At 50.7% G+C, this 22,801-nt stretch overlaps 8 protein-coding genes across 8 annotated transcripts; 3 read left to right on the top strand and 5 right to left on the bottom strand.

Moving 5' to 3' along the window:
- Positions 1-876: 876 nt before the first annotated feature.
- Positions 877-3,465, bottom strand: BDW70DRAFT_130409 (pfkB family carbohydrate kinase superfamily). Its single transcript, XM_073735808.1, has 3 exons — positions 2,639-3,465; positions 2,389-2,583; positions 877-2,327 (listed from the first exon to the last, which is right to left on the bottom strand). The coding sequence occupies exons 1-3, from the start codon at positions 2,817-2,819 to the stop codon at positions 1,573-1,575; spliced, it is 1,131 nt and encodes a 376-aa protein (XP_073598936.1). The 5' UTR covers positions 2,820-3,465; the 3' UTR covers positions 877-1,572.
- Positions 3,466-3,530: 65 nt separating this feature from the next.
- On the bottom strand, positions 3,531-5,606 carry BDW70DRAFT_148108 (putative plasma membrane antiporter; the record flags this gene model as incomplete). Its single annotated transcript, XM_073738813.1, has 8 exons — positions 3,531-3,844; positions 3,928-4,029; positions 4,076-4,491; positions 4,549-4,835; positions 4,867-4,956; positions 5,014-5,187; positions 5,235-5,344; positions 5,552-5,606. The coding sequence occupies 8 exons, from the start codon at positions 5,604-5,606 to the stop codon at positions 3,531-3,533; spliced, it is 1,548 nt and encodes a 515-aa protein (XP_073598935.1).
- A 1,238-nt stretch (positions 5,607-6,844) lies between these two features.
- Positions 6,845-8,047, bottom strand: BDW70DRAFT_116680 (PEX11 family protein). The gene is made up of 3 exons (XM_073734656.1): positions 7,777-8,047; positions 7,171-7,648; positions 6,845-7,110 (listed from the first exon to the last, which is right to left on the bottom strand). Exons 1-3 carry the CDS (start codon positions 7,841-7,843, stop codon positions 6,948-6,950), a joined length of 708 nt encoding a protein of 235 aa, XP_073598934.1. The 5' UTR covers positions 7,844-8,047; the 3' UTR covers positions 6,845-6,947.
- An 817-nt stretch (positions 8,048-8,864) lies between these two features.
- Positions 8,865-10,465, top strand: BDW70DRAFT_148107 (proteasome regulatory particle lid subunit RPN7; the record flags this gene model as incomplete). The annotated part of the gene is made up of 3 exons (XM_073738812.1): positions 8,865-9,314; positions 9,408-10,222; positions 10,273-10,465. 3 exons carry the CDS (start codon positions 8,865-8,867, stop codon positions 10,463-10,465), a joined length of 1,458 nt encoding a protein of 485 aa, XP_073598933.1.
- Positions 10,466-11,060: 595 nt separating this feature from the next.
- Positions 11,061-11,709, top strand: BDW70DRAFT_116608 (uncharacterized protein). The gene has a single exon (XM_073734654.1). It carries the CDS (start codon positions 11,158-11,160, stop codon positions 11,509-11,511), a length of 354 nt encoding a protein of 117 aa, XP_073598932.1. The 5' UTR covers positions 11,061-11,157; the 3' UTR covers positions 11,512-11,709.
- On the top strand, positions 11,710-13,980 carry BDW70DRAFT_116616 (putative alanine aminotransferase). The gene is made up of 2 exons (XM_073734655.1): positions 11,710-13,152; positions 13,203-13,980. Exons 1-2 carry the CDS (start codon positions 11,908-11,910, stop codon positions 13,455-13,457), a joined length of 1,500 nt encoding a protein of 499 aa, XP_073598931.1. The 5' UTR covers positions 11,710-11,907; the 3' UTR covers positions 13,458-13,980.
- A 1,194-nt stretch (positions 13,981-15,174) lies between these two features.
- BDW70DRAFT_116597 (copper fist DNA-binding domain-containing protein) lies at positions 15,175-17,190 on the bottom strand. Its single transcript, XM_073734653.1, has 3 exons — positions 16,909-17,190; positions 16,679-16,852; positions 15,175-16,622 (listed from the first exon to the last, which is right to left on the bottom strand). The coding sequence occupies exons 1-3, from the start codon at positions 16,982-16,984 to the stop codon at positions 15,298-15,300; spliced, it is 1,575 nt and encodes a 524-aa protein (XP_073598930.1). The 5' UTR covers positions 16,985-17,190; the 3' UTR covers positions 15,175-15,297.
- A 3,388-nt stretch (positions 17,191-20,578) lies between these two features.
- BDW70DRAFT_148104 (NAD(P)/FAD-dependent oxidoreductase) lies at positions 20,579-22,383 on the bottom strand (the record flags this gene model as incomplete). Its single annotated transcript, XM_073738811.1, has 8 exons — positions 20,579-20,892; positions 20,968-21,287; positions 21,410-21,512; positions 21,560-21,569; positions 21,604-21,950; positions 21,998-22,037; positions 22,098-22,194; positions 22,259-22,383. 8 exons carry the CDS (start codon positions 22,381-22,383, stop codon positions 20,579-20,581), a joined length of 1,356 nt encoding a protein of 451 aa, XP_073598929.1.
- Between the last annotated feature and the right edge of the window lie 418 nt (positions 22,384-22,801).

The following is a 22,801-nucleotide window of genomic DNA, read 5'->3' as shown; positions in this document are numbered from 1 at the left end:
GAATGTTAGCTGAATGTTAGCTGAATGTTAGTCTGGATGTTAGTATTCAGAACTGGCGTTCCTGATCTTTTCCTTTTTCTCCAGTTGACCGTCTACGGATAAGGCTTCTTGAGACCGCTCGCTGTGGCGTACGGGGAAAATCCCGGGTACCGCCACCCGTCATGGGAGCTTTGAGACGAGGACCCTCAGCTATAAAGCTCTGTTGCAGACGAGCAACTCCACATCGGGCAAGATAGGAAGCAATCCGATTCATGTGCAAAAGGCACAGTCCTAAATTAAGAGCCTGAAAGCTGGGCTAGACCAGGGCCCGTGTCTCAGGATTCGAATCCAGGTGTTGTGGAGAGGACTATGCAGGGGCTTGAAACCGGGAGAATTAGGAAGAATTGGGACCGCTTGCATGTTGCACGGCAGGCGCAGCAACAAAGATTCCGACAGCAATAAATGCCTCATAACTGATGCCGAACCTCGATAATAGATCAGCGATAGTGCTCGTCCAATTTGCCAATTTGCCAATATGCCAATATTTCCATTTTTTCCAATTTTTCCAATTTTTCCGAAATTTAGAGTAGGCTTTTGTGGGCAGAAACACAGTTTTTCGCGCGATCGTGCAGTTCGCGCGCACGGATATTTATCCTGGACTCGTGCACAGTCCGTCTCGGCGAGATCTATTGAGTTGTGATTCTTCCGTGATGGTGCCTAACATTTACGTATCGCGGCCTATGAGTCGGTAAAGACTCGGTGGTCAGCTCGATGCAGTCCGAAGCGATAACAATCGGCAATCCAATAACATCGTGTCTAGATATCGTGGGCTCCGATCCAGGCAATACAATGATTCCTTATTCTTTCCATCGCATCTATCTGATACGTGACCCATCCAACCGGTCCTCGCCTGCCAAAGTAGATTTCTTATCGTGGGTTTTCTTAATTGACTAGGTCTATTCGTTCTTGATGAATGTAGCCATACTCAAAATTATTAGTGTCTTATGGTCTTATGAGATTGGCGGTTTCCAGATCCTGTTCATGGTTGCCAATCTTCCAAGCTGTCGGTCTAATTTATTGCGTTGTGCATGCGCTACTAAAGGCTTCAAGACTTTATTCTGGTCCAGGGCTGAGACACACTTTGAGCGTGTTCCTTGAATGACCAGTCCTTCATTGATGTATATCACAAGACCGCCGCTAGACCCGAGGAGCTACTGCTTCGGGAGACGATATCCGCATGTTTGCCAGGTTGCCGGGTATGGTATTGAAACTCCGCTAGCGCAGTTGCGCTTCGAGCCTCACTTAAGCAAGACGAAGACTCATCAGACGGGGGATTCCGCATGACATGGCCGGCTTGGGTTGTGCAGACTCTGAAAGCGGCTGGCTTTGCGCTGTCGACGTTGTCCGCAGTGTCTTAGCCGACTCATCTCGAACCGGTACTGTAGTAGTGCCTGGGATCCTGGCGCGTTCGGTTTTTGCCGTCGCGGCGGCTCCAAGAGCATCCGGCTCTTTTAAATGCTCTGGGCGGTGCTTCTAATGTGGTCAATGTGGTTGAGGACTCTGGTCAACTGGATATTGTCACAATAAGTGACTTCAGCCCACAGACCGAGAGTACTCTGCACCTCCAATACTCCGTTGATACTCCCTCAACCGCTCAAGAACATTCTTCCCGTTCCACAGCTCTCCAGATGCTGATGCCCCTTCATTCCTGGTCAGCCGCGGCAACCCCACTTGCTCCAGCGCAAATGACGCACCAATAGCTCCATAACAAGCTGCCTGGACCGCATCTTCCGTCTGCAGGTACCCGATGGCAAATGCACCAAGAAACGCATTCCCTGCTCCAGTCGGATCGACCACCTTGTCATGCCCATATCTGTAGAAAGGCGGTAGCCACGTAGGTGGGATATGACGCGCGCATACAAGACAGCCTTCCTCGCCAGCTCGCACGATCATGACGCCCTTCCCGTCGGGACCAATACCTTCATTTGTATTTAGAAACTTCAGCGCCATAGACTCGATCTTCTCTTTGTCTAGAGAGCAGGTGGATAATGGTTCTCCGAAAAGGCGGGCCAACTCTAGGTGATTCGGTGAGAATACATTGACCGTACGTGAGGCCTTCATGCATGGCTGCAAGTTCTCTGCTTTGCAGGAGAGGGGGGCCGGTTCCCAGATGATGAGAGGGTTCGGCATGCCGAAACTCTGTCTAAGAGCCAAGATTTCCGAGGCTCGGCTCTTGATGTTCGCCGGAGATTCGAGAAAATGATAGGTTTTCGACATTATGAGAGGTGTACTCTTCAAGCTACTGACGTTAACCTGGAGAACTGATGTTGTGTACATGAAGTCTTTGGCTGAGGATGAGTTAGCCTTGATTCTTGCATATATGAATGACTGGACACAGGGATCTCGCACGTCCAAATGTGGTATCCTTGTACTCGAGAAACCCTCTCGTTGATGGCTTGCTAGACTCCTCCTCTACTACCATTGTAGCACCCCAGCTTTCAAGATAACGCCGTGTTTGCTTGGGAAAGTCATTCCCAATATTCATTATCCAGCCAACGGAACGACTCAGCGGAGTGGGAAGAAACAATCGAGCACCGAGCGAAGCTATAGGACCGGGTTAGTCTTTCATCCTCGGATTCATACTGGAGGAAGAACCAACCATAAGCTCCTGAGCCTCCGAGGACATCGGTCAATGGCTCCTGGCCCGGTAAGCGAATCTCGTCGAGCACTAGGAGACCAAGGCTTGTGAAGGAAATGCTTGGCTTTTCATCATAAGCCTCACTGTCGCTTAGCACTGGACTCATAATATCATGGATGTCTGATATCTCGGAAGAATACATGTATGCTGCTGTCCAATAGCTTCAGGTATAATGACCGTGTGACCGATATCCCGCCCAAGTCTCAACACAACCAATCATCACCTACCACTCAAAGCGGGGCTTCACGGCGGGGTAAGAGATAAAACACACTGAACAGGACGCTTCATTCACACACCATATTGACTCTTCATTCGAACCTTTCATCTCTTGATCTGCTGGTAGAGATCTCTCAGTTGAGAACACAAGGTCCTCATAACCCCTGCTCCACAGGCAACGCCGCCGAGCCTGCTAACCAGCCTGATGTATAGGCCTAACTACCTTACTCCAGCCAAAGCGAATACCACCAACATAGAAAAATGGCTCACAACGCTTGCCCCAAGTGCGGTGCTAGTATCTCCGGCGACAACAAGAGCTGCAACTCCTGCGGAAGCGTATGCCTGCCTCCTGTCCGGCTTTATGTTCAACCATGGTGAGAACTGGACTGACTGCTTATCGCAGACTTGCCCTGTCTAAGTCGGACTCTTCAGCCGGAAGGATCATGATGTGGAGGTGAACTTTATCTGCATATAAGGGTAGGGCTCAGGGTGCGGGAACGGTGGCCCGTTCATGGGATAGCGACCCAACTGATGAGAATAAATGTGATACCTGCTTCTTTGCACATGATACGTAGATTTTCTATGACCATCACACTATATTTCTTGGATTAGCTTCGTGACTTAGACGCTGGCTTGCTTAGCGTGGGATTGGCGTCTCTGAGATGTAGGACATTGAGCTACGCTCGCTTCGTGGTCGGATCCTTCCACAGGACTCTCGCAGATCGCTTGATTCTTTCTCGTCGTCCGAATCATCGTTGAGGACGCTGGGTTGGGTTGGCTCTGAGAACTGATTGTTGACCAGTACTGAATGTCTCTGCCGGTCGACCGTGCTGTTGTTCGGTAACGGTTCATTCTTGGATAAGAGAACTACTTCCACAGGGTGGTCGTGGACCTTCGGAACCCTTAAGGCCTTGTAGATGACGTAGAGAATGGGGACGGACAAGCCGTGCACTATAATGGAAAATAGAACTAGCCAGTATACGACTGTTTGACTGTCAAAACAAGCATTCCGCAGTCTTAGTGGGGTGGCTTACCTGGCCTCATAGCGGCAGTTAGGCGGTTAATTTCTTCGTCGCTTCCTCCTGGGTCTGGAAATAGTCGTCGGGCATACTCTACATACGCAATAGCCCCCACCCCTCCAATGGTCAGTATATGGCGGACCAATTCATAGGTATAACTCACCTATTGGGCCAAAATGCCCCATGAACAAAGCGTCCTTCCAATTGCTGCAGATCTCGGGCATAAACTGGTATCCGGCCATTATCGCGGGGATACGGCGAAAGACTAGAATCATCGTTCCCAGCCCTAAAAGACGTGAAATAGTTATGCCGGTGGCTTCAGGCCTATGGAACTCTTCCCAGGGCATGACCGCACCAAGGTACCCAAAGGTTATATGGTTCAAGATGGTCTCCAGCGACGAATTAAACGAGTCGTGTCGTGCCTGGAGTTCCGCATTGTACATCCCATCCCAATTCAGCATGTTACCTGCAATAAAACAGGCTAGGGTTTCATCTGAGCCAAAGCAGCCGCAGGAGCCCACAATGAACGCTCCCAGCAACGCAGGAACCAGTGTAAAGCTGTCAGGGTCGATCCACTTCCTGCTCCAGGATCAGTACTGATTCAGGGACCTTTATTACGAGGGGCAGCGCAAATACCTCTTGGATGAAAAAGTAAGGATCTTCCGGCACACGAAGCCAACAGTAGTCCCATAAGCGCCACCCAGAACGATCATGTACAGAAGCCCCTCGACAAACCAATGCTTCAGAGCTTCGCCCGCCCCACCCCCAAAGCGTCCGACATCACTCTCCCCAAGAAGATCTGCGCCTCCTCTGGTGAGATCAAATTCCTCTAATACAGCGGCATTTGCAGCCGTGTCGGCGTATCGGAGTAGTGCTAAGCCTAGCAGCAGGAATGAGAAACCAAAGCCGTCATTACCGCCCGCCTCGGAGGAAATGCCGGAGATGTCGGCGGACATAATTGTCAGTGAAAGGGCCCTTGGCAATAGCTTGGGATAAAATGGGGTCTGTGCAAGTCACGCAGGACCCGATAATGAGAGCTGCAAGCTATCATACCGTCATCAGTTAGCCTAGAGCGGTATACCAGAAGCACGGGAGACTCACGAAAGAGATATGCGGAACCATCAACTTGATGCAAGCTGATGATGCGACCCATCCTATAGCCATTAAAGGAAGCAGGCATAACGTCATTTCCTTGAGGCGGCGCTTCAGATATCTCTTTGGCAGCTCATAGCCGGCTTTAACCAACTGAATCCCGATCACAAGTCGAGCCAATGCCTAAGATTGTCAGTTACACCTGGCTAATGATATTCGCACCACAGTACATATGTCACTTCGCTTGTCGTGCTCTCGCTTTCATTGCTTCCATGATGTGGCACCCTCAGAAAATTCGCAGCAGATGGCCCAAATGCAGCACCGAGGGCAAAAGCAGGTACTGGACAGACCAGATATCAGCACCGAGGTGGAAGCAATTGATAAAATATATACGTTGGATACGTACAAGCTTCACCAAGGTACCATCTTTGCTTGACTTTCAATGAGATGAAACCGATTATCAGGGCGTAGAGACCTATATCAAGGGCATAGTCAGCAAAAAAAAGGGAATAAAAGTGATCAAAGACTGTAACGAGCGTGTACTTACATGTAACTACCAGGATAACATTAAGGGAACTAGTTTCGAGAATTGGATGTAGCATGGTGCTGGAGACAGACTGCCTGTGTACCTTGCAGCAGCTATCCACGATGGATCACCGAGTGAGCTGATGGATATTAGTCACGTAGGCTTACGTTTCCAGGTTGCAATATTGCTGATTGATCCAAGGTTAGAACGTTGATTAGACAGAGAAAGATGTTATGACTTAAGGGCACGTACCTACCACAGGCAGCTTGGAATGCTATGATCCGGCGTAACGAAGGGGTGCCCAGAAACACATATAAACGGCCAAATTCATTGTATCATGCGACCCCTTGACTCTTATCTCATGTAGAGAACCGTCACCTGCATTCAATATAAACTAACGGTGGGAGATGTAATGCGCCCTTACACTCAGGGTCCACCTAATGTTCAGGATCTGCCTGTTTTTGGGGAGCCCTTGACAGCTAGACGGTGAAACGCCAACAATGCATGTCCCCTCGATTAACTGAATTGATGGGCAACGAGCAATAATCACCCAGCTTGAACTTGTCATTGGATGCGATGCGAGAGCGGACTTAGAAACGAGTCGAGCCCTGGTTCGGTATTGCTGCATGCATTTTGATCTCAGTTCTGGATGTTTAAGAGCTGGTGGCGCCAGCTTGAAGCAGGCTATTTGCAATAACGAAAGATTGTGGCGTCCAAATCAGCGTTTCAGTCCAATAATGCCGCGTCATGATTCCGGGCAGCCTTGCTTTTGTTACCGAGATAAGCCAGCATTCAGGAGACCCGATCTGTGCCAGTCTCGCTTCTAGATGTTGCTCGTTGGAGGGGAAGGTGCTATGCTTCGCACGCCGAATTGAAAGTGACGCTGCATTACACAGTGTCACTTCATCAGGATGAGGGTTTTGTACTGTTGGAACTGCGTAGAGGCTGGAAGCTCTTCCTCCGTGAGGCGTACGTATGGTGAAGCTGAAGCTTAGAGGCGTGTGGGTCATGATCGACGTGTCATGCTTGAGTCTGACAGTCGAGATGTCTGTGCTGTGTCTGAAATATGGGTTGAGAAGAACCGGAGTTGACGAGAAGGAAGAAAGCGCTGTTAACTTCGGGGAAGCACGAAATTATATATCTAAAATACACATAATACCCATAAATAGCCGTGCTAGAGCACTGTCCAAAGGACGGTTGAAATCGAGCTAGTAGTGAACTAACGAACCAGTTTTTCTGGTACAACGCGCCTATTCGTCCTCCAAGTGTTTGCGCAAGCAGAGCAGGCTATCCCAGGTGCATCCTCTCTAGCACTAGCGATGTGTATATTTTAACGCCGACGGAAAATACACCTTAGAAACCAGCTTAGAAACCAGTCATCGCAAGGCTATCTCCAGCCACTCAATTCGATGGGGGTTTAAGCGGTTTTTCGCCATTGACTCCACACGCCAATCAAACTGCTGATTGTACCAGCGATGCCGACAAGGCCATCGTCGAGGTTTGCGAGCCCAATGGCGGAAACGGGAACCGTCAAGTCGCAAAGGTCGGAGATAAGTTGGATGCGGGCTGCCGAGCGTTCCCTAATTGAAACACAGTTAGCCTCCATGGTTAAGCGCGTATCAGCGGTCAAAAGTGCATACTTCTCGAGCTTCTTCGCCTCCACGACTCCTTCACCCTCCTTCAGATCCAGAGTCTTCTGCTTCTGGTTCAGCCTCCATAGGGTATAGACACCCGCGAGCACGCTGCAGGCCAGTCCGGAAAACCAGGCGCGATAAGCAGAGTCTTGCAGGCGTTTGACACTCGCAAGTTTCCGGAAGCCGATCACGTCGACGACTGTGATTGTGTCGAGGGACAGATAACCGGCATAACCGAGCTGGCGACCAATAGCCAAGTATCGCAGGACGGGATCGATGGGACCCTTGTTGTCAGCTGCAAGAGCGGCAGCCTTGAGATGTTCAATGAACTTTCCAATCCTCAGAATCTTTCGTGTTGTTCCGAACTGCTTCTTGACTGCATTGTACGGGGCAATCGCGGTTTGCGGCTGGTTGGTGCGGTACAGATACCAGGCGTAGAAGCGCGAGAAGTATTGAAGGGTACGAAGAAGCTTGTCACGACCGACTATTGAACCACATTAGAATCCAGGTATAGTTTGACGTAATAGCCTCCTCGCTCTTCTTCAAGCTCGGCCTGCTGATCCGAACTCGGAGCAGCGAGATAGATAGGTTATAAAAAACTACTTCACATACCTGTTGTAGCCACAAAGCGCAGATAGTGCGCCAAGGCAGGGTGATAAACCAGAGCGTCTGCAACCATTTTCGCTGTATGTCACTTGTCGCGATAACCTTCCGATCCGTCGGCAAATGAGAGTTCGATTCCGATAACGGGATGAAAGAAGGTGCAGATTAACAGGCCAGCTGTAAAAGATAGATAGAGAGACAGTGTAAAGGCTTGGTGAGATGGCCGCTCCACAAAGAATTAATGTAGTGACGAGATGGACAAAAGACGGGGGAGGGGAAGGGAAATGGGTCGGTAATTGAAGGCGCCGGGGGTTGCGGCTGTTGGTTTTGGGACGAGCGTCGCCGTCGGCCCATGAACCTCGGCTCAGCACAATTCCGGGAATTTCCCCCGTGAGTATTCCAGTCTACTTTATACTACCGCAGTGTACAAAGTACGACAGCATTCTGCTGCTTTGCCATTTCGCTTGCTTTTCTCTGGATCTATCTTTGTTATAGGATTATGTCCGCAATCTAGGGCAGTCTTTGGACCAAGAGTATGATCAAAGTGTACTTCGGGAATAGTATTAGAGACTAGTGGTCGGTAAAGGGCTATTGAGGCCCTTCAGAAATCGGGTTATGAATCAAATGTAGGGGGTAGCAAAGGCATGTCGCAGAACAGTGGCTCGTTTATTCCATTAGAGATCATAGCTAGGGGTCGCTGCCAGGTTATCACTTATTCGCAGTCAGAAACTCGGTATAAGGTTATATTGTGAGGAGCTTGAATGCACAATTGAACGATTTGGACGTAAAAAATGTCAGTTCCCCAGACAGATTTTAGTTTTGTCAACATCTAGTCTTGGATATGAGGGAGGAGCTGATCACTGGCGATGTCCAGAGTACGAGAAACTCCGAAGGGTTAGGTCGGAACGGAAGAACCTTTCACCAGCTGAGCTTGTGTCAGCTACCAGACTGACGAAGCGACCTGATCTGCCTCAACATCATCTCATGCACGCGGCTTCCTGACCCCATTCGGAACTCCTACCATCTTCATCCCACTCACTGTTAACATACAATCAGTTGATTTGATATCTTGAGTTTTCCGATTCTCCTTCGTCGACATGGGGTCCGATCCTCAATATATCAAGTTCCCCGACCTCTCTCTCGCCCAACATGTTTTCAACCTTTCGAATCCTGCATGTCCCCAGACGCTGCGGCAAACTTCTCAGAAGAAGCTTCAAGAAGCGATAACTGAGAAGAAAATGGCCCCCTTCTACCGACACCTTGCCCACCCCGTCGAAGGCATCCTGAACCACTCGAGTGAGGGCGCCTCCCAGCCACGGTCATCAAGTGCTGTCAAGCCGCTCAGCACTCTAGCATCGCGGAGGTTGTCGCAGAAAATAGATTTTCCTTGGGATGAAGCTCTGTACCAATCACTCGTTGAAGACAATCGGAAGGAGCTAGCGGAGTTCCAGAAGGAAGAAGACGAAGCGGAGGAAGCTGCCGGTGACACCGAGGTGCAGGCTGCGCGAGGGAAACGTGCGGAGTTCTGGGCGCGGGTAGGAGATAAGGTGCGTACTGAGAATACCCATGGTTACTTACCATCTCTTGTGGATGTGCCGCGCACTTTATAGGCTGTATATTTATACTCACTCATCCGGTAGGACAAAGCGATCGAGTCCCACGAAACACTCCTAGAGAAGACGACGTTCCTGGGATCCAAGATCGACCTAGTGCTTGCGATGATTCGAATCGGACTCTTCTTCGGTGACACTTTATACGTGAAGAAAAACATTGAGCGGGCGGAAGGATTGATTGAAAGCGGCGGTGATTGGGATAGGAGAAACCGTCTAAAGGCATACAAGGGCTTGCACCTGCTCACGGTCCGGTCCTACAGCGCTGCTGCTCCTTTACTTCTTGACAGCCTGTCTACATTCACCAGCTATGAACTATGCAGCTACTCCGCTCTTGTCATCTACGCGGTGCTTGCAGGCTCCCTGTCCCTGAAGCGGGTCGACTTCAAGGCCAAGGTGGTGGATGCTCCCGAGATCAAGGCGATCCTCGGATCGGGCGAGGACCGTCTCGCCGCGCTGACCGGCGAGATCTCCTCTGGGCCTGGAGCTCAAGACGAAGAGATGAAAGATGCTTCTTCCTCATCAGGCGCTACCACCGCCGTCAACCTTACTGCCTTTGGTGGCAACGCCGGCATTCAGGCGGAGGCTGAGAACCCTATCGACTTCACACCTCTTTCCAACCTGGTTAGCAGCTTATACAACGGCAACTACCGGACATTCTTCCTAGCTCTCGCTGCCGTGGAGGACCATTTCTTGACCCAAGACAGATACTTGTATGAGCATCGGGCCTGGTTCGTGCGTGAAATGAGGCTCAGAGCCTACCAGCAACTCCTCCAGAGTTACCGGGTTGTGGGGTTGAACAGCATGGCCAATGATTTCGGCGTTACGGTTGACTATTTGGATCGGTATGTCAAAAGAATATATACGTTCGAACAAATAGACTGACTCCCTACAGTGATCTTGCCAGGTTCATTTCGAACAACCGAATCGCGTGCACGATCGATCGCGTCAATGGTATTATTGAGACGAACAGGCCGGATGACAAGAACAAGCAGTACGCGGATGTGGTTAAACACGGGGATGCGTTAATCACGAAACTCCAGAAGTACGGTCAAGCAGTGCGTCTGAGGGGAAGCGAGCGGAGCTAGATAGACAGATTAAGGAATGATGAATGATGAAGGAGAGCACTATCCTTGTTGCATCACGGCGTCGCCTGCTTTGGGACCGAGTCATTGAGCCAAAAGGTCTGTTTCATCAATATGATCATCTAACTTGAGTAAAGCAATGGAGCGCCCAGCCTGCTGTATAATACTGTCATATAAGTCCTTGCCATAGGCAGTCGCAGAACCTCAGCGGATCTTCTGATCTAAGTAGAGTTACGTAGTGTCAGGGCGCCAAGGTGAAAATGTGGGCTGATGGCGGTCCAGGGGCGCGGGCTGGCCGTTTCATAAGAAATGCCTCAACATGTACTCGGAAGTCGAGTCGTTCCTCAGCACAGTGCTTTGAGTCCTTGGGGGTCACTCATTCAAACTCAGAGTGAGGCTCTGGCTATCAACGCGAGATGCATGGCAGATTGTGAGATGATAATGTACAAGATATCCCCTTATTACCACACTGTTTCACAAATGATCTTCGACTTCGTATAGTGGACGGACGACAGGCCGATATTCGGGAGGAGCCGGGCCTCACGTGGGGGTGCCCCGGTACACCGGAGAGGGCAGACCATGAAGCAACAAGGACTTGGCTTGGCCAGCAATACCTGTAGATCACCTCAAAATATGACGTGTGACACCACGTCTAGTCCGACCGCATCTGTTCTCTATCTTATTATCATGTAGATATGTACCTGGGCATACTCATGTACTTTGTATGCTGTAGCTTGGGTCAGGGACGGCTGAGTCAGCACCGATCATCGGGACCCCTCACAGTTTGCCTCCAAAATTCGCGTGCAATTTCCACTCCTCAGGTTGTAATTTGCTGCCCATTCTTGACCTGGATCGCCAGCAAGACAGCGCTCAATAGTCGGAAGATCTGTTCGCCCAGCCGACTTCCTTTGAATCCCCGCGTTTGCCCCCACGGCGGAGAAGGCCCGAGAGCACGATTGGCCGTCAAAAGTCGACAGAATGACCTGGCAAGGGATCGCAACCCATGTGCGGACACCGCTGCGGCGAGCAGTGACTTTCCAGTCAAATAATGCTCGGCTCGCGCGACAGAGCCAGATTTATCAGTCTCGTTCGTTCTCTAGAGCAGCGTTAGCCGCGGGAAGATCGAGTGTGTTGTCGGGTAAGTGGCCTCGGGAACCCCCGAGAGAGCCTGCGAGTCTCCAAGTCCGCCTTCCTGATGGCTCCGATCTCCATCTGCATTATTGCCAGATCGGTGCCAGTCGGCCTGGGCAGAGTCCACACCTCGTGACATCCTTGATGAGTGATTTAATAAATCAAAAGCTATTTGGTTCAGCCGCTTTGAGTCACCATCTCCGGTCTACCAATGGGACGATTTGCCCGACTACATGGCCTGACCTGAGATTTATACCGCACAAGCTTCCCATACTCCGTACACTGACACCTCCTCCATTGACCTAGAACGCACGATGACGATCCGAACGACAGTTCCTGATGCCTCGCAACGCGCTCTATCCACTGCCGCTGTCCGTTGCCTGACTCTAGACAACATCAATTCGAACGTCAAGGCCGCCAAGTATGCCGTCCGTGGAGAACTCGCCGTCAAGGCGGAGGAATACCGTGTGAGACTGGCCCAGGGAGACAAGACACTGCCGTTTGACAGCGTTATTTTCGCCAACATCGGCAACCCTCAGCAGCTCGACCAAAAGCCCATCACTTTCTTCCGTCAAGTCCTCAGTCTTCTGGAAAACCCTTTGCTGTTAAGCAACAAAGACGTTCTTCGTACGTCTTTCGGCTATCAGGATGATGTTATCGAGCGGGCCGAGAAGCTTCTGGCCGAAGTCCAGAGCGTTGGTGCATACAGTCACAGCCAAGGTGCTCCCCTGATTCGCGAGAGTGTGGCCAAGTTCATTGAAGAACGTGATGGCTTCCCTGCCGACCCTCAATCGCTTTACCTTACTGGCGGTGCCTCTTCCGGTGTAAACACCATTCTGAACGTCATTTGTAATGGACCAAATGCTGGTGTCCTAGTTCCGATTCCCCAGTATCCTCTGTACACAGCCACTCTATCCCTCCTGAATGCTCAGTGTGTTCCTTACTACTTAGAAGAGCAGAAGGCTTGGGGTACCGACATCGGTACAATCAAGAAGTCATTGGAACAGGCCAAGGCTGCAGGCACTGACGTTCGCGCCATTGTTGTTATCAACCCTGGCAACCCGACGGGCGCTTCTTTGAGTCCAGCTGATATCAAGAGCGTCCTTGACATCGCCGCGGAAGAGAAGCTCGTCGTAATTGCGGACGAGGTATACCAGACAAATGTGTTTATTGGAGAATTCACATCGTTCAAAAAGAGGCTCCGGGAGCTGCAGCAAGAGGTACCTGGTAAATACGACAATGTCGAGCTCGTTTCCCTTCACAGTACTTCCAAGGGTATGGTTGGTGAATGTGGTCATCGCGGAGGTTACTTCGAACTGGTTGGATTTGATCCCTTGGTTGCCGCCCAGGTCTACAAGTTCATCAGCATCATGCTCTGCCCTCCTGTCATCGGGCAATGTTTGGTTGAACTGATGGTAAACCCTCCAAAGGAGGGCGAGCCCAGCCATGAATTGTATCAGAAGGAGTACAACGGCATCCGGGAAGGACTGCGCCAGCGCGCCTTTGCCCTCTATGAAGCTTTCCAACGGATGGAGGGTGTCGAGTGCCAAGAGCCTCAGGTACGTTCTTATTTCCATAGATAATCAAACACACTAACTGACTTAACAAGGGTGCCATGTACCTTTTCCCTACTATCACACTGCCTCCCAAGGCTATTGAAGCCGCTGCCGCTGAGAACCGCGCCGCAGACGAATTCTACTGCCTCCGTCTCCTTGACGCCACTGGTGTTTGCGTCGTCCCTGGCTCCGGTTTCGGTCAGAAGGAGAACACGCTCCACTTCCGCACCACTTTCCTTGCCCCAGGCACGGACTGGGTGCAGCGTATCGTGAAATTCCATTCCGAGTTCATGGCCAAGTACAAATAGAGAGGCGAAGGAATGGCGCCATTCTTTTCTCATGAAGATTACTATAGAGCAGCAATTGGATAGCTCAAGCGGTTGGGAGTACCGACGCACCGTCTGGATATCACCGTCTGGATATACTGCATCTCTTCTCCGTGTATATACCCCAGGACACACAATCTCAGATCATCCTCTTAAATCTACAGTGACGCGACATAAGTTTTTACACCCCCTAATAGATCCATCCACTCACCAGCTACACCAGTTTCCTAAACATGTACCTATCTGAATGATGCTGCATTGCGTTGAAGCTATTATCAAGTCCCCAGGGCTGGTATATCCCTTACTAGCAGAATAAAATCAATTTCATGGAGGATTTGGTCCAGCAGAATATAAGGTAATTAAGGTGGTGTGGGGCAAGGGGTGTAGAAACTTATGTCCTGTCACTGTACGAAATAGTCTTCATTGTCACTACCGCTTCAGACAGCCCAGCTAACTGACGAGTCTCGGCAAATGTCATAGCTCCTAACCACACCATGGAGGCCCAACTGGGTCCAACGGGTTAAACCGCCACCGTTGTCCTACTCGAATGACGTCGGTAGGGCTGATCATGTTAAGTAAGGTTGTCCAGTTCTAGATTCCTCAAATCTCGGTAGCGCCATACTTCACAGCGCACATCGTAGTTTTCTTAAAAGGACGAACGCTGGCGCAGTATTCACCACAGAAGATCTACCGGTACGGACCTAATTTATTAGGGGTGATAGTCGAAATCGTTCTCAGGAGCAAAGAGCAATGAGAACCGTGGACCCAGAGCTTCTGGAATTTCCAAGCAGATCAAAAGGTATTGCGAAAGGAGGATGTCGTACAGCTATCATTATGGGGCCGGTACAGTTGAACCTGTGTCATGGAGGGTGCAACCCAGGTCGAGTCAAAGTCAACCCGGAAAACCGGCATCAGAATTTGCATCAAAGTATTCTGTAATTAATACACCGAGGCCGACGTATTGGAGCACGCTAACAACCCCTCTCACAAAATGCCAATTAGCTCAAGGAATCATCCAGAATATGGGGCTTGCCGGGGAGAGAGAAAGGAATGGGGGGTGCCAAGTCGAGACAAGCCTCGAGTTGGCCGAAGCTTGTCTTTCATCCCTTGCGTGGATCGGCGTACTACTTAAGGGATCTACGTAAGGGGGTGGATTGATTCATCATATTTCGCAATATATTACGGATTACTAGCCTGTAACTTTTATCACATTCATTCATTCATGGTTGTGATGTCGCCGGTGCAGGCTGCAGTGTAGTAGGGGCCTTCGGGTCATCCTCAGAGAAGAATACTCTGCTATGCAGGACATACCTCATCTTAGTCTTCACTTAAGGATTCTGAGTTATGGACCTCGGGAGTCCGTACGTACATAGAATATGCACACCGCTGTATTCTTTGCTTTCACACCGCTAGACGCGGATGCGACGTTGTTATCTTGTGGGTAATCAATGCAACTTCTAGTGATTAGGGATCGTAAATGCGGAATACTCTATATGCTAAAATTATCTAAAAAATTCTATACAATGCAGCATTCCAAGACGCCGCTGTCGGGCAAGGATAGGACAGAAAATACATAGAACGACGTGGGCAAAAATATTCAAGAAGAAATGTAGTAATTGTCACTTTGAAAATTGATTCTTATACGGTAGTATAATGTCACTCGCAATGGGCTAAAGAACAAAAGGTAGAAATCAGGCATCTATCATCATCTCTCATCAGGGTCGTGAAGACTTGTAGTGTTGTCACAGACTGTGTGGAGGTGGTGGTAAAGTGCACAAATAAACCGCAATCTCTAAACAAGATTCTAAGGCCCTTGCTGTCCTCATTGCACCCATGGCGGTGGGAAGAAGTTGCTCTCATCTAAAGGCGTGGAGTTGGGGTCGAACATCGTCGTCGGCCAGAGCGACTCGGTTGTGGCAGTGGTCATTGGCAAGGTGGTGTCCGCATTGATTATAGATTTGTCAAAGTTTTGCGTATCTGGCATGGCGTATACACCTTGTGAAAGCCCTTTGGGTTCCATGCCCATGCCGACCTGCAACTGTTGCTCCAGCATAGCGGTCGATTCGTTGGCAGATTGGAGGAACTCGTCAATAGTAATGGATTCCAGGTTGTTAGACGACAGCATTTGCGCCTGAGGGAGGCCGATAAACGAGGAGGCAGAGCTTATTCGATAATGATCGATATCCGAGCCTTCACTCACACTGTTCAAATCATGCAGGTCGTTGCCAGAGGCCCCCAAATGAGGAAGTGGTGGAAATTCTTCCAGTTCTGAGACATCACCTGATGACGACGGTGCTGGCATGCTCGGTGCCATAGAGCCGTAGTCAAAACTGGCATACGAAGGAGGCTGGGTGCTGGTGGTTGGCATGGCTGATGACAGTGGGACGCTTGACCAATCAACCGGCGGAGCGTTGAATGCAGCAGAGCAGAAAGCTAAATCATTATCCGGGGAGGTAAAGAAAGGCTCTTGGCATGTATCTTGAAACTGCATGCCGCTGACAGGAGAAGGATTCGTCGCTGGATATGCAGAAAACGGCAGCGAGAATGAAAGCCCATTTGTCTCGATCGGGTCTAGAGATTTCGCCATGCTCATGGGAACCGGCGCGGGAACTGCGGCGAGGGTGGGATCCTCCATGGCTTGAGAATGAGAGAATAACGACGAGAGGTTGAGTGGGGGGACATTTGTTGGGACATCTCCGGAGGGAACCGCGGGGACGTTTTCTGGAGACCCATGTTCAGACTTGACCCGACGATGAAATCCATAAATACTAGTGCGCGGTTGTTCTTTAGACGAGTTCACAATCGATTCGCCTATGAACGAAGATTGAGACAAGGGCAAATGATCTACCGACCGACGAGCAGTATCGAACGCCGAATGGATAGTGTGAGAACGCGGGATCGTGTAGGGCAAGCCGCATTTGTGAGCCATGTCATTGTGTTTATGGGCAGGCTTATGGTGACCATCGCGGAATACGGTGAGCGTGCTCTCCGACTTGGTCGACGTCAACTGAGGTTTCCTAGGTTGTTCCGACAGAGGAGCGGCCGGCGGAACACCAGTCTCCGGTACGGTATCCAGATGGGGTTCCTTCTTCAGCGCACAGGTACAACGCTGTCCATGAATGCAGCCACATTTTGGACGAGAGTCCTCTGTAATAATTCACATCAGAAACAAGGAACCAGGATGCCGTTACTATCATGCTCACGCTTCAGATCCCGCTTCTCAGGAGCATGGGGATCTAGATCATTTTTGTGACTGTTCTTTTTTTTGTCACCACACTCGCACTTTGTGTGGGTTGTCCGTGACTTGCGCAGGCCGCGACAGTGAGGACATTGGGAGACTGGACGGCCTTTTTTGTTGATATGGGTCAAGGGGCGGTCTGACAGCAGCGGGTTAGTTGCAACGGTCGGATTTCGAGGCAGTCGACCAACTTACCATTGTGGTGACAGCTGCTAACACGGTGACCCCGGACGCAAGCTTCACAAGCCCACTTCTCGCCATCAATAAGCATCGCCGCGGTTACTGGGATTGGAACATGCGACGATTCGCGACGGTAGAAATAAAAAGCGGGATATTGTGGGAGGATGATCTGAGATTTGAAGAGAGCAGGTATGTATTCACGGTCACACCGTTGCTCTGGGTTGAGTTTTGCGTATAATCTTATATCGTTTTTTGTGCGACGACAGCAGCCCCAACAGGGGAGTACTCCGAAAGAAATATGGAAAGAGGCCTTCAAGGCAAGGATTGAGGGTATAAGTGTTGTGGTCCGTCTAGGAATCAAAGAGGAACTCCAGAAAGTAGGGGTATCTTCAACGAATATCCCAATGCACCAGCCAGATCACAGAAACGCCGTTTAACCTGTAAAGGGGCCAGATCGCGACTGGTGTTCCGAGCGACGTATTCAAGCGTTGGTCTGGAACGGGTCAATTGCGTAGGAGCGCGAGCGCAGTCGATCCCAGGTACCAGGAACGGGAGGGACAGTCGGTCTGGGGAGAAACGAAACGAGCTAAGAAGGCTGCAGCAAAGGCAAGCACAAAGAAAAGATCAATTGCAGCAAAGGGGCCAAAGCCTACGCACCGTTTGGCGCCGGCCGTGAGACAGGACACCAAGTACCGGCTGTGGCGGCCAAGATAGAGGGAAAAAACGCTCGATGTCGACGCAGAATCGCGAACGAAACCATGAGAAAAGAGGAGAGAAGAGGAAGGGAAAGACGGAGAGCGGGCGAGGGGGCAGAAGTAGGCGCAGTGGTAGCCCTTGGAGTGCCGCTGAGTGGAGTGGCGCTGTTGGTGCCTGTGCGTGGCCGAGATGGCCGTATGAAACCGTATCAGACGGTATCTGACAGCCTTGCGCCTGACTTCAAGAGAGGGAATCTTTCTCCTTCAATAAACAAATGGAAATCCAGACGACGTTGTTGATCACGAGCTGCAGATGATCTATGAGATGGATGATAGATTGGCAAGGAGTTGGGCCCGACGTGAGAACTCAGCAAGCAATACTTGAGACTCTCTTCCTAGGGAGGCAAACTCGTGCGTTCAGCTTGTGTCTTGCTGTCATAACATGTAAGGACGGCTTGCGTCGCTGATCATATTTCGTCCCTGCTCCACACCCAGAGCTGTTCAGCGAAATTATGGGACCTCGTGCTGCTACTATAGCCTATACCAAACCCACAGATCATTCAAGGTACGTAAGACTCTGTCCATGTCCGGCTTCTGTGCGTTCGCCGTGTTGTTGACTTCCATTTCTGCGGCAGCTCATCCAGTTCCTAGCCTCACACCCTCGTTGCGATCGGTTGCCTTCCTAAGCCCCTGGATCGGCGCTATCTGTGAAGGTCTTAATATAGCGATATTGGTACAGTACCATTACGAAAGAACAGGGCAAGGACTGTAAGACTCGAGATCGACTAGTTGGGTAAATCTACCGACGCGGTTGAGTATGTCTGGGCAGTGGAAGGAATCATCGGTTTTCCACCTATATGCTTCGACCTTCAGGAGTCGAGATCCCCTCCTCCGTTCGTGGTTCGCTGTGCCTTGTGCCTTAGCCTTAGGGCTTGCGACCCAGTCAAGGGCTCACAGAATTTAAATAATAGTGGCGACGGTTCTCTCTTCCTTCTCCGTACGGAGCGAAAGCCTGGGTCGGACCGTTAAAGCCTGGTGGATGGGTCTGACTCTGGGGCAAACCGGGCCGGCTACCGGAATGGTCTTTAGTACGACAAGAGCAAGGAGCATCAGCATCATAGACGATTCATGGTGTACAGGACCGAGAGACTCGAAGAATCGCCTACAATCCAGTCGCCCGGCCATAATCGGAGTACTTCGTGGCCGCGAACTCGCCACTTCCCTAGTGACAATCCTTCTAGAATGTCCTCTCGGTCTTCCATGCAGACCAAGCCTGCATTTCTGGGCCAGTCATTCCTTTGCTGACAAGTGGTCGGTGTGACACCAAATGTGCGGCTGGCCAGGGACCGGATGGTGCACGCCGCTGCCTCATCTTGCCCTCGCTTTGAGATCCCTTGGGTTGGACTGAGTTGGACTGTCCAGGAAAATACAACATACCTCGAAGTACTGTGTAGTACTCGTACGTGACTAGTGCGGCGTTGAAAAGTAATACCGAAGTTACTAGTCAAAATTGGGGGTTTTTATTTGTTGATACTATCCCGCGCAGATCGGGGGAACGGTGAAGCCGTTGACCTCGAAACATCACCTCCAGCCGTAAAGAAAAGAAGACCACGGTCTCATCCGACTGATCAACAAAAACAGTCCCAATGACCCTGTCAGCTTGCTACCTTTGAAGTTTAACGTCATTGGTCACCTCGGTCGAATTCTTAATTAACGTCCAGTACGGATCTTCGATGGTAAAGAAAACGGTGCCCGGGCCTGCAGGATGGCGTCACAGCTACTGTATCGGGGCATCTGCAGCGTTTAGATGCCTCCAGGGCGAGGCACTCGACCGCCGGTCATGGGGTAGACCGAACTCCCACCAATCCTAGACTCCGCAAGACACAAGTCGGGTTGGCTCGGGGCACTTCAATCATCCAACCTACAACTAAGTCTTGCGCTGATGTTCAGCTCGCGGTTAGACTCCCACTGACTGTTCATGGTGTACCAGTTCAATTTCAGCCTCTAGTAGTACCCCGATCTGCAACAGGGTTATACGGGGTGCGGACCAATACCAACTCCTAAAGGTCAAGCGTTTGGCGAACGAACAGTACAGCGATCGGAATTTTTTTTTTTTTTTTTGTTTTTTTGTTTTCTTGCAGTTCAACCAGTGACAACCACCTGCGTTTCAATGGCCACTACTCCACCGGTTCTCCCGGACAAATAACAATAGATACCCAAGATCCAAGTTTCTACTGCAGCCAAGTTCTTTCCTCCGGGGGATCTTCGTCCCAGGCCTCGAGACCTTCCGCAGGGTCTCAGACAGTCCCGCTTCGAGGGACGCTAACATTACGCCATGTCTGGATCTTGAGATTCCTGCCTTTACGGACCTGCGTTTCGTGAGAATAATATCTAGCGGTCGAAGCTAGGGAGATTGCAATTGCATTCATACCTGATTCTACCAATAACGTTAACAAGAACTCATCTTCCGACCATTCACCCGGCCGTTCAAGGGATAATAATGTCATCATTGAATGCCTGATATGAAACTGCCCACCGGTGAAGCGAGCTAGCAGCGTTTCGAAGTTGACGGTGGACACTCCGGAGATTCTTAGCCAACGGAATAAGTCCGCTTTGTATGCGCTGACCCTAAGTGCAGTATTTTGTTTCCCGTGTCGGCATTCTCAGCCTATCTAATCGTTATCACGGCGAGTCAGTAACTGCCCGGCTTCTGGACGAACCAAACTTACTATTCGACCGTGCCACCGACGGCAATTCCTCATCAGCGTACTGGGTAGGTGAGACCTACTTCGCCTACCTCTGAAGGGCAAACATTTTGTTGGGGGAGGCGCCGGTGAAACCCCGCCCACTATCGCTCGCCGCGGCCTCACAAATGCTGCTCCGTACTATTATATTCGACCATTGTGATCGCTACTCAGTCAAATACTTCATCAATAAAGGTTCTGATCTATCTAATCCCAAAGCGTTGCGCCCTCAAGGATTCTTCTAAGTCAAGTACGGACAGTAACTGGGACAAGCCCAAGCGCACCACGGCACATATTCGGTACCATCCCATCAATAACATCCGTCGTAAAGTCCTCGCTGAACGAGACCACTCGGTTGAGTCGCGCAACCTTCAGCATGATATCATCGCCATTATTTTCACTGCCATGCTCATTCAAGTGAAAGCCCGAGCCGGCGTGTCCGCGTGAGTCTGCCTGATATTCAACCTCGACCTTTTTGATTACCCGCGCACAGAATTTAACGGATCTGGCGACTTCGGCTCTGCTTAGCTTGCCCCCGGCGTCGACAGTTCCCTGGATAACTATTTGCCATTTCACTCTGTCAGACCTGTGCCGCTAGACTGGCGCGCCTATGGTTAAGATGGGTTTGTACGCACTCGGTTTGAAATATTCGAAAGCAATATCAAATCCCGCAGGTTCCTCAATATCATTTAGAATGTACTCGTCGCATCCGTGAACTTGATCCAGCGAGCTCTTGACAACCATGAGAAACCGCGTATACCCCTCCGTGACTTTCTGGGTGTGCCATTTGATGGCAGCGTCTTCAGTACAATGACCTCTGATTGACGCGCAGATGGTCAGGGCCGCAGAAAGCCCGCCGTTCATGGCGAGGTGAACGCCGGATGAGAAAAGCGGGTCGATAAAGCACCCCGCGTCGCCGGCAATGCGCAGATGGGGCCCCGCATATTCAGATGCACTATAGGACCAATCTGATGTGGTTCGCAGGTTGCCGGATTGCAGTTGCCCGCCGCGGAGAAGGTCGGCGAGGATCGGTGTTCCTTAAGCATTTTTAGGTAGAAGTCTAGCGTCGAGGTGGACTCGCATGCCTTTTTCTTGGGCCCGACCCTGTTTTGCCTGATAGCGATCCCTACGGACCATGTTCCGTCGTGCAGAGGGAAATACCATGCCCAGCCACTTCCATCTATGCTCATTAGTCAAGTCAGTTTCAAGTTTTAAGGGTTTGCGTACCCTCAAGTGCCTCAGCGAATGCATCTCCCAATCCAGGGCCGTACGTACTTGGCTCCAGTCCAATAACCCCAGATTGCTATACTTCGTAGCCCCGGATTGTGGACTCGGTTCTTTAGATACTTGGTGCTTACCAGCCCAGCCCGTCCAGATGCATAGACCATATATTCATAGTAGATCGCGCCTAAATCAGCCGAACCATTGTCTTTCCGCGTCCACATGGCAGAAACTGGCCGGCCATTTGAGGACTCGTACTGGATGTCCTCTACTTTTACACCATCAAAGACCTTTGCACCGCTCTTGCGGGCATGCTTGAAGATGAGATCGTCTGCTTCGGACCGAACGACGTTCCAGCTGTGATGGCCGGCCCCATTAGCAGCCAGGAAGTCCGTGTCTGAAGATGGTCAACAGAAGAAGCATGCTATTAGCCTTTTTACATACATCCGGGCTTTCGGGAGTTGAGCTTGAAACTAGCCCCTGTCTGTATGGAACGCACGATTAGTCTTCAAAGAAAGGCTGGAACGAAATATGCATGTTTTACCTTGCGTATGAATCCGTAACTGTCAAACTCATCGTATAGATCAATGATGTCGAGGTAGTAGCGGACAGACGGCAAGAGGCTCTCCCCTATATGATACCTGTGAAATAATAGCTGAGCATGCCGAGCTCACCAGGGCAATGGAGCGGGTACTAGGTGCTTACCTAGGAAAGATATCTGCCTCAAGCAGAACGACGTCTATGTCCTCTCTGGCAAGCACAGAGGCGGCATACGAGCCTGCTGGACCGCCGCCAATGACAAGCACAGTGCACTTTCCGGGAATAGACATGGCGTGGGCCAACTCATGCGACGATGGAAAGGCATCTAGAGGTTCTGAACAGGAAGAAACATTTCTGGCGGTCCATCCCAAGTCACTTTGGGCGGGGGCCCTGTTTGATAACAGCGTCCCAACAACTCGCCCGTTCAGGAAAAGGCAGCGGCCTTGGATGCAGAACTAGCAGGAATGCAATGCGATTACCAGAGTACCGTTGTTGGAACCTGGTTAGAGGCGCCGGCTGAGCGTCTGCGGGAGGCGGGGTCTTCCACACTTGGCCATTCCAAAAGAAAAGGCAACCAGACAAAGGCTCACCGCGTTGTTTCTGGTTACTGGATGTATTGTAGTTGCCGCAACAGTCTCTCGTGCCTAGTGCGCGAGCTCACGTGTGGGTGACGTTCTTCTCCCTCGAATTTAACGCGCAGATAAAAAG

Source organism: Aspergillus foveolatus (assembly GCF_047715535.1).
Source record: "Aspergillus foveolatus strain CBS 279.81 unplaced genomic scaffold BDW70scaffold_8, whole genome shotgun sequence".
Classification (NCBI taxonomy): domain Eukaryota; kingdom Fungi; phylum Ascomycota; class Eurotiomycetes; order Eurotiales; family Aspergillaceae; genus Aspergillus; species Aspergillus foveolatus.
This window is presented reverse-complemented; position numbering and strand designations above follow the sequence as displayed.

Excerpts from the sequence above, each read along its gene's own strand:
- BDW70DRAFT_116680 (XM_073734656.1), bottom strand. The coding sequence starts at position 7,843 with ATGGTTGCAGACGCTCTGGTTTATCACCCTGCCTTGGCGCACTATCTG. Across the intron at positions 7,649-7,776 it reads GCGCTTTGTGGCTACAACAG|TCGGTCGTGACAAGCTTCTT; the intron begins GTATGTGAAGTA and ends GTGGTTCAATAG. Across the intron at positions 7,111-7,170 it reads GAGGCGAAGAAGCTCGAGAA|GGAACGCTCGGCAGCCCGCA; the intron begins GTATGCACTTTT and ends TGTTTCAATTAG.
- BDW70DRAFT_116608 (XM_073734654.1), top strand. The coding sequence starts at position 11,158 with ATGTACCTGGGCATACTCATGTACTTTGTATGCTGTAGCTTGGGTCAG.
- BDW70DRAFT_116616 (XM_073734655.1), top strand. The coding sequence starts at position 11,908 with ATGACGATCCGAACGACAGTTCCTGATGCCTCGCAACGCGCTCTATCC. Across the intron at positions 13,153-13,202 it reads TCGAGTGCCAAGAGCCTCAG|GGTGCCATGTACCTTTTCCC; the intron begins GTACGTTCTTAT and ends TGACTTAACAAG.
- BDW70DRAFT_130409 (XM_073735808.1), bottom strand. The coding sequence starts at position 2,819 with ATGTATTCTTCCGAGATATCAGACATCCATGATATTATGAGTCCAGTG. Across the intron at positions 2,584-2,638 it reads CGGAGGCTCAGGAGCTTATG|CTTCGCTCGGTGCTCGATTG; the intron begins GTTGGTTCTTCC and ends CCGGTCCTATAG. Across the intron at positions 2,328-2,388 it reads CAAGGATACCACATTTGGAC|CCAAAGACTTCATGTACACA; the intron begins GTGCGAGATCCC and ends ACTCATCCTCAG.
- BDW70DRAFT_116597 (XM_073734653.1), bottom strand. The coding sequence starts at position 16,984 with ATGCTTATTGATGGCGAGAAGTGGGCTTGTGAAGCTTGCGTCCGGGGT. Across the intron at positions 16,853-16,908 it reads TAGCAGCTGTCACCACAATG|ACCGCCCCTTGACCCATATC; the intron begins GTAAGTTGGTCG and ends CGCTGCTGTCAG. Across the intron at positions 16,623-16,678 it reads TGAGAAGCGGGATCTGAAGC|AGGACTCTCGTCCAAAATGT; the intron begins GTGAGCATGATA and ends GAATTATTACAG.